Here is a 9,228-nt window from a genome sequence, read left to right as displayed (position 1 = left end):
TTTCTGTGGTTTAACGTCAATAAACGGATCAAAATGAGGCTGAAATAACAACATCATGATTCAGACTCTGTCGGTTTGCAAGACGACAAGCAAACAACTTTTAAAATGCTTGTTTTCTAAATGGAGTTTGGTTGATCAGAGCTCTGTTAGTAAAACCGATTGCTGGAATCAGTAACAGACACATATTTTCCAATTTCCTCTCTTCCTTCATTTCCAACACTCTCCTTTTCTGTCTGGTGAACCTCTGTAGCTCCCAGCAGACAGGTTGAGCAGAGCGTGAAGATAAATCCACTTTTTAATCCTTAAAGTTAAAGTTATAGACTGTGTTTGTTGCTCCAGAAGCTCCGGCTCTCTCCTGCAGAGCTCCCCAGGCTCCAGCAGCTTTCTGTGGACAGCAGCAGCTCCGTCTCCCCCTCCTCCTCCACACAGCAAACACCCCCGAAATATGCACGAGTTCAATATGTTCAACTCAAACTAAAAAAAAAAAGTTTATTCTTTTCGTGTCTTTGCATTGACTTTGTATGTAACCTCTTTGGTGGGAACGCAGCATCAGAGTCGAACCGAATGTCAGCTTTACCAGGCACCGTCTGCCGTTACAGTCCATCAACGCCGGCCGAGAAGCATTAAGAAGAATAAATAAACCTTTGGAAAACTTTAATAAAACTGAAGTAGACCTCCACGTTGAGCTGTGTGTGTTTGAGGATGTTGTTGATGTCGGAGGTCAAACCCGTTGACCTGTGCTGCCCTCCGAGGTCAAACCTCCGGCGGTGTTTGTGTAGCTGGCTTCGTGCTGTGAGTTCGGTCTGCTGAAGGTTTCTCCTCTAAGAGTTAAACCAACGCTGCTCACCTGGAATTTATCTTGCAGTTCTTGGTTCATTGAGTCTGGTTCTGTTGCCCGCTAACGCAGATACAGTTAGCAGCGGTTCATTAGCAGTTAGTTACTTTAGCAAGTGGTTAAAGCTTTCTGTCAAACTCTGTAAATCACAGAGAGAACACTAGCTAACTAGTTAGTTAATTTACAGTTGTTAGTTAGCTAACATAAGCTTTTAGATGTAACTAGCTAGCTGATGACGTAGATTTGTTAGCTAGTTACAGAGCAAAATACAAGCTGACTCGTTAGCTAATTTACATTAATTGTTAGTTAGCTCGTTAACGTTACATCTGATTCTATTCTTCTCTACTATTCTTAGGAAAATGGTATTTAACTAGTTAGAAGAGAGAAAGCTAGTTTTTATTGTTTTTCAGGAAACTCTAAAATACCATTAAAATACCTGAGAATACCTAAAACAGGACTTCCTGTCAGTGTTGGACAGAAACAGTAGACGTATAAAGACAAAGGAGATTAAAACAAACTGGAAATGCAGGAAATCAGTAATTAAATAACAAATAAGAGAATAAAGTGGAAGCAGGAGATGCAGGTAGTCTGCAGGTTTTATAGCACCTGCTGAGGACTTGATGGAGTGAGGTCAGAGGATCAGAGGTGGTTTCTGGCTGCAGGCTGCAGGATGTGGACTGTGTGGGATGTGGTTTCTCAGCGCTGCCCCTGTTTGATGTGGACGGCAGACGCATTAGCAGATTGGAGGTTAGCGCTCTACTATGGCATCCCCTCTGGAATGTGACTCAGCCTTCCTCTTCCCAGAACCGCCGTCCAGACCGCATGTGGTGGCGTTTACTCCGGTTAACAACCTGTCCGCTGCAGCAGCAGGATCTGCGTTTTACATGACCGCCGCTGAAATTGAACTGACCTCTGCGTGTAGGAGGGGAAAGTTAATCATCACCAACTGCACATTAAAGGGTTTTATTTCCAGAATATGAAATTAAAGCAGAAACACTGTAAAAACAAATCTGTAAGTTTACAGGGTTTATGTCTGTATTATTTAAATATATGGAAATATTGATAAAACTACAAACATATGAATTTACATGTAAAACATAAAAGTACTGCTTATTTGAAGAAAATAAAAATATTATATATAAATGTTATATAAATTCAGATTAAAATAAGAAAAACCAAATAATAGTGTAAATATCTTTAATTAGTTCTTGCACAATCATATATCGATCATTTATTTTATTCAAAATGTTTTATTCTTTGTGTGCTGTGTGTTCTTCACGTGTCATTTTCACCCTCTGGATGTTTAATCTGAGGGCTTTAAACCCATCCCTGTGTGTGTGTGTGTGCTTCCAGGTTGCTGGTTGGAGCTCCGTTCGAGTCCACAGGGAAGCAGCAGACTGGTGATGTGTTCAGATGTCCGCTGGATGCCAGAAACTCTGCAAACTGCACCCGACTCCACCTAGGTGAGTCACAGCGGGCGTCTGTACCGAGGCTGCACACACAGATACAGACAATAAAGCAAAATGAATATATTATTAATTAATATCACATCCTCAGTCATATTCTACCTCTTGTTTAACACTGAATGCTGCTGTGTGAGCAAGAACCAACCAATAATGTCTGGACATCCAACTTCACTGTGTGACGTTTACTGACTGTTTTCAATCAGGGAAACTTTCTCTGGACAACGTGTCTGAGAGGAAAGACAAGATGAGGCTGGGAATGACTCTGACCTCCAACCCGAAGGACAGCAGCTTCGTGGTGAGTGACACTAAACACGCAGAGAAACGGCCTCCATGTCGGCTGCAACAACCTTTCACTTTCAACTGAAGGCTTAGTTTAAAGGATACTCGCCCTTTATGCTCTGTGCTCAATCACAGTTGAGCCTCGGTCATCTTCCTCCGTTCCTGTACTTAGATATGCTATATGCTAAGCTAATCTATGTTGGAAAGACACATTTTGAAGATGTTTCAAAGATAAGAGAGATATCCAGTCACACCTTCAGTTAGCTACCATTGCTCATCCTGTTGTGTGTCTGTGTGTCCTCAGACCTGTGGGCCGCTCTGGTCTCATGAATGTGGAAGTTCCCTGTACAGCACAGGAATCTGTTCCAGAGTCAGCAGAAATTTCAGACTGTCCCACACCATCGCACCCGCCCTGCAGAGTAATCAACATCCATCCATCCATCCATTAATACATTAATACATTAATACATTAATCTATTAATCCATAAATCATCCATTAATCATTCATTAATCATCCATCCTGTATCTTGTTTTAGGATGTGAGACGTTCATGGACATCGTGATCGTTCTGGATGGTTCTAACTCGATCTACCCGTGGTACGAGGTCCAGGACTTCCTCATCAACATCCTGCACAAGTTCTACATCGGCCCAGGTCAGACGCAGGTGGGTTCCCCAGAGTTCTGAACCATCACCATCACCCGGGGTGAATAGTGTCTCCTTTGACGGCTGTGTCAGAGGTCGTCATCAGTTTACATGAAACCAGGGTTGGAACCACCAATGAGGTCAAAGGTCACGTCTGTTGTAGTTTCCTGTCCCTTTAATTTACAGCCGCTGACCTTGTGACCTTGTTAAATCCAGACCTCACAAGTTAACACACACGTTTAGTTTCTTTTTAGTTGTAAACAGAACACAAACTCCACTCGTTATTATAGTTATAGAGACGTCACTAAACAAACCTCCTCTCGATATCAGTCTGAGGACAAACTAGAACACAAATTTTAACATTTAAAAATGTGAAATCGAAAAGTCGTGGAAAGTCGATAAATTAATGATCAATAAAAATTCACTTTTTAAAAGGAAATTCCACTTTTACAATTAACTAAACTAACTTTTGTCTATTTCTCCTATGATTGACCCTCACGTCTTAAGTTATCTAGCTAACGATTGATGTAGATTAGCTAACTTAAGATGTGATTATATGTTGCGTTTATCTTTCAACCACATCAGTTACTTCCAGATTACATAATTCTTCCCAGGTAACGTTGACAGGCTCATAATTATAATTTTTTCTTAAAAAATGACTTGATGAATAGATAAACACAGTTGTTGGCGATTAATTTAACAGTTGACAGCTATCGATTCATCGATTCATCGATCGACTAATCGCTCTAATTGTGACCATGGTGCTGTGATGCCTTCAGGTGCAGGATTTGAGGTTTTTGAGCTGTGGTGTGTTTCGGTTGCAGGTGGGTGTGGTTCAGTACGGCTCCACGGTGGTCCACGAGTTCAGTCTGGGCGAGTACGAGACGGTGGAGGAGGTGGTGGAGGCCGCCAGGAGCATCGACCAGCGGGGCGGCGAGGAGACGAGGACGGCGCTCGGCATCAACGTGGGGCGGTACGACTCAAAACGTGACCCTCCTGAGTAATGAACCCCACAGAGTTCCCGACTGTAACTGTTCCTCCTCGCTGTGCAGGTCGGAGGCGTTCAAGCGTGGCGGACGGCCTGGTGCCCAGAAGGTGATGATCGTGATCACAGACGGAGAATCTCACGACAGTCCGCAGCTGCTGCAGGCCGTCACCGACAGCGAGAGAGACAACATCACCATGTACGCCATCGCTGTGAGTCCGTCCCCTTCAAATACCCCCCACTTCCTGTCTGGTCCTCAGACTTCCTCCTTCCTTTTCTTCCCGCCTTTCTCTGAGCTCCATCTTGTCTCTTCCAGGTTCTGGGTTATTACAACCGCCGGGGAATCAACCCCGAAGCCTTTCTGAAGGAGATCAAGTTCATCGCCAGCGACCCGGATGAGAAGCACTTCTTCAACGTGACGGACGAGTCGGCGCTGAAGGACATCGTGGACGCGCTGGGAGAGAGAATATTCTCTCTGGAAGGTCAGTCAGCACATTAATGATGAACTGAAAAAGAAGAAGAACTCAATTTCTTTGTATTTTGATATCAAAATTAAAATGTGATGCTCAACTCTGCTAACTGCTAATGTAGCTGCCGTTAGCGTACAACCGAACGGGGCTCAGGAGCCTCCCAGTGAACACAACCTCAGAGACAGACAGAGGACAGTTTGACAACAGCTAACAGTAATGTTAGTAATCTTAGCTGCAAGATGGCAGGAGCCAAACCGGCAATAAAACCACTTCACTACTTTATTCCCTGTCGTCAATGATGATGTGTGTTTTGCAGGGACCAGCAGTCAGGGTCGAGGCTTTGGTCTGCAGATGGCTCAGGCTGGTTTCTCCTCACATTTAGTCAAAGTGAGTAACTCTGATTCATATTTACTTTATTATACAGTCTGTTAATAGTTCAGGATTGTTATTTTACACCTGAGATTCTGTGTGTTGATGTCAGTGAAGCAGTCTGTGTATCTCAACAGCTGGTGTGGCAGTGGTGGAAGAAGTACTCACATCCTTTATTAAAGAAAACTAAAGATTTAATTTTCAGGTTTCAGGTTGTGTGTTTTAGTTAGTTACTAACTAAAAATAGTGTTTTCATTCAGCTTTGTTATAAAATATTGTGCATGGAGTCGTCAGGGCTGGAAGAGTTACTCTATCAAGATAATCGGATACAATTACTAATTACCTGTTATAAAATGTAGTCAGTATCCTAATCCAAGTATTCAATTATGTAAATTATTAATATTTAATTAAATATTACTTTTATTTGTAGAAGACTTTAAGTTTCTAGTTCTGTCAGGAGTCCAACAGAAACACAAAGATCAAACTCAACTATCAGTGTTAAACATCCAGTATCGGTCTGGTCCTGGCAGCCGTCTGAAGTCTGAATAAGAAGCTTCTAGAAATATTTCTGTTGTTTCTCGTCCAGGGGAAAATCGCACTCGACTGAATTCCAACGTCAGGGAGTGAAAATGGTGTCGTGGAAACTTTCTATGTGTAACACAGAGCAGATGGTTTTCCTGAATGTAAAGTTGCCAAAGGAACACACACACATTCATACATCCATGAACCATCACACACACAGACAAATATGTGGAGTGTTTCCTGCTCTTTGGTTTCGGGATTAAAAGGTAAAAAAGGTGAAATCAGGTAGAAGTCAGCCTGATGTGGAAAACAGCCGTCGCAGTATCATCCTGCAGGAGCACCGCCCCCCTCGTCCTCCTGCAGGGTTACAAAGGCAGCGTTTAACTGCAGATCCAGAGTCAGGTCCTGCAGGCGGAGATGCTTTGTGGCACCGGCGTCGCCAAGGATTGGATCATCCACTGTGGTCCTCGAATCACTGGCCTGCAGAGACTGTGACTCAACGCTTTAATAACTTTCATATCTGGACTTTACGATCGCCAGGGTTCATCTGACTGATGAAACACACGTGTTGTGAAACAGTTCAACTGAGTTTAAGGCAGAAACTGAAGCTGCTGTTTATTCTGTGAGTGTTCCAAGATGGAGCTCAATTAATCCGAATAAAAGTTGCTCACTGAGCAGATATTTAAAGCTTCTGTGTGTAACTGTCATTAAACTGTAGCTAACAGCGCCACCAGTGGACGTTCAGTGAGCTACAGTCAGTCAGCGTCCTGTTGCTTGCGCTCCGTACAGAGTACGTAGGCGCGAGCGAGCATCATCCTGGTCGTCGGCCAGTGACAAACACTTAGCTTTGTACCGCTACATCATTTACTGTTGGCTAATATCAGAATTAGTATCATGAATCAAGTTAGCTGGGGAAGCTAACTTTAGCCAACTAACATATCCACTTAGATAGTATTTTGCTAGTTAGCAGTTAGTCAGCCCAATCAGCTGACTGTATTTTGCTAACCAGAAATTCATCCACGTTAGCAAACAAGCTAAAAGCCCAATCAGACAATATGTTCCACAAGCTCTGCAGCAATGTTAGCTTTGACTTTGGACAACTTGTGTTGTGGCTGAATCTTCCATATGGAACCTTTCACATCGTTATATGTAACATTATATTAATTGTTCTCTTTTGTCTTCAGGACGGCATTCTGCTCGGGGCGGTCGGCGCCTACGACTGGAACGGTGCCGTGCTGAAGGAGACTAAACATGGAAAAGTCGTCCCACCAAAATCCTCCTATAAGGACGAGTTTCCAGAGGAGCTGAAGAACCACGGAGCCTATCTGGGTAATACAACCTGTACTGTAGTTTGACCAACTTTCTCTTTTCCTGTACTTAGATATGCTACATGCTAGGCTAATATATGTTGGTAAGACAGTAGGTCCATTTCTGTTTCTCTTCTGGTTTTCAGGTTACTCGGTGGGTTCGCTCATTTCGTCTCGCGGCTTTCAGCTCTACGTGGCTGGAGCTCCGAGGTTCAACCACACGGGCAAGGTCATTGTCTTCACCCTGAAGAACACCGGAAACCTGACCATCCTGCAGGCACTGCTGGGAGAGCAGGTCTCACACACACACACCTGTACACCTTTATATGTAATCACACAACCACTGACCTGAGGGCTGATCCCTGAAGTGTGAAAGCTGCTACTGGAACCAGTCTCGTGTCCACCTGGATGGTTGTTCACTTTGATGGTTGTTCACTTTGATGGTTGTTCACTTTGAGTGTTCTTTGTCGCAGGTCCACTGCACAAAATGCAAAAGCTAACAGCTTTATACGCTGAGAACTGAGCAACGTGTTTGGTCTACGTAACATTAAGGTTGTTGTTGAGGTTGTTGTTGGCAAACGAGACGGTGGCTGCTTTAGTTTAGTGCCTTAATTGGACAAAAAAAAGGTGCCTTAAGCTAGTAGTTACGCAGGCGTTTAGGGTTGCGTAACTAGGCTCACCAGGAAGTGTCAATATGAAGAAACGGTATGTTGACTCAGTATGAGTCCACTTCAGAACCTGGTTTTAGTTTCTGTGCAGTTCGAGTCATTGCTTAAAACAGGAAGTCACGCCTTGTTTTTAGCGTGTTAGCGACAACATTTTCAACAAAACAGGACAAACTTCAACTTTAACTCTAATATAAAACAGTGAACCTGATACAAACGAGTTTCTCATGTTTTGTTTTGGTCTTTTCCAGATTGGTTCGTATTTCGGCAGTGAGTTGTTATCAATGGACGTAGACGGCGATGGACAAACGGACGTCCTCCTGGTGGCGGCGCCCATGTTCTACAGCCAGGGTTGGGAGAGAGGGAAGGTTTACCTCTACTCTGTTACCCCACAGGTACGAACACACCTGTTCAGTCTTACAACAAAACAAGTCAGCAATCACAAAGCTAAACCGAACCTCCTCCCTCCAGACGTCATTCGTCCTGCAGGGGGCGCTGGAGGTTACTGACCACTCCCAGAACTCCCGGCTGGGTTCGGCGCTGGCTCAGATACCCGACATGAACGGGGATGGGTTCAGGGAGCTGGTGGTGGGAGCGCCGCTGGAGGACGACCACCAGGGGGCAGTCTATGTCTTTTATGGCCAAGACAAAACCATCCAGCACCAGTTCAGACAGGTAACAGAACCAGTTCACACAGGTAACAGAAACAGGAAGATTTAACACAAATAATTCTCTCCCTTTCCTCTCCAGCGTCTGTCTGCAGCCGGGTTTTCTGCCGGTCTCCAGTATTTCGGCCAAAGTATTCACGGCGTTTTGGACGTCAATGGAGACGGGCTCGTAGACCTAGCAGTGGGAGCGCTGGGAGCTGCTGTCATCATCTGGTCAGACCATCACACACACACACACACAAACTCCTGTGAATGATCCATCAGTGTACAGACTCACACTCAACCCACTTTAGCTTTAACCCTAAGATGTACTGAAGTAACCCGTGAACAGATTCAGTCCTGATGATGGTGTGCTCCTTCACTCCAGGTCTCGTGGTGTGGTGCGGATTCAGGCCAAGCTGACCTTTGAACCTGAGAAGGTCAACATCTTTAACAAAGACTGTCGGCGAGGAGGGAAGGAAGTCACCTGCATGTCTGTGACGGTCTGTCTGAGTCTGGACTCCAGGACGAAGACGAGGACGAAGAGCAGGACAGATGTTGGTATGTGGGAGGCTGACACAGCAGTTTCTCTATGGATTTATTGATTATTACAGTGACGGCAGATTCAATCCGACATCTGCAAACCAGATTGAGTGCAGGGATATTTTCACAAACAGGTCGGCTTCAGGACAAAATTAATTACTGTTAAAGATTAAAGGTTCCATATGTAAGATTCTGAGCATTATTATTTTATTTTTATTGGCAATGAGTGAACGGGTTGTATCGTAACAAACTTCTCCGACTTCCTCTGTTGCCTGTGAAGTGGAGCTAGCTGGCAGTACTTTGCCACGTTAGCTAGCTACTAATTTGTCTACTTTGGCAAGCAAGGCTCTTGGCTAATAGAAAGCTATCGTTAGCTTTGTACTGCTACATCATTTATTGTTTAACATCAGAATACGTCAGTTAGTATATTAACTGATTCACAGTGACACAGAACAGGATTCAGACTTCAGAACCTTTAATATTTAATAATACAGATC

General features: G+C 44.0%; 1 protein-coding gene across 2 annotated transcripts in view; it reads left to right on the top strand.

Annotated features, from left to right (window-relative positions):
* itga11b (integrin, alpha 11b) overlaps positions 1 to 9,228 on the top strand; it is a gene marked incomplete at its 5' end in the record, with an annotated part of 20,091 nt that overhangs the window by 2,537 nt on the left and 8,326 nt on the right. For both annotated transcript variants that reach the window (XM_035665349.1, XM_035665348.1), the window contains 14 exon segments: positions 2,189 to 2,298; positions 2,505 to 2,596; positions 2,885 to 2,999; positions 3,117 to 3,244; positions 4,048 to 4,196; positions 4,276 to 4,420; positions 4,525 to 4,690; positions 4,995 to 5,065; positions 6,754 to 6,898; positions 7,023 to 7,171; positions 7,793 to 7,936; positions 8,013 to 8,216; positions 8,292 to 8,422; positions 8,577 to 8,749. In XM_035665349.1, the coding sequence (XP_035521242.1) occupies positions 2,189 to 2,298; positions 2,505 to 2,596; positions 2,885 to 2,999; positions 3,117 to 3,244; positions 4,048 to 4,196; positions 4,276 to 4,420; positions 4,525 to 4,690; positions 4,995 to 5,065; positions 6,754 to 6,898; positions 7,023 to 7,171; positions 7,793 to 7,936; positions 8,013 to 8,216; positions 8,292 to 8,422; positions 8,577 to 8,749 (1,922 nt within the window).

This window comes from Morone saxatilis, unplaced genomic scaffold, assembly GCF_004916995.1.
Source record: "Morone saxatilis isolate NCDOM2014 unplaced genomic scaffold, NCSU_SB_2.0 Contig2, whole genome shotgun sequence".
NCBI lineage: Eukaryota > Metazoa > Chordata > Actinopteri > Moronidae > Morone > Morone saxatilis.
This window is presented reverse-complemented; position numbering and strand designations above follow the sequence as displayed.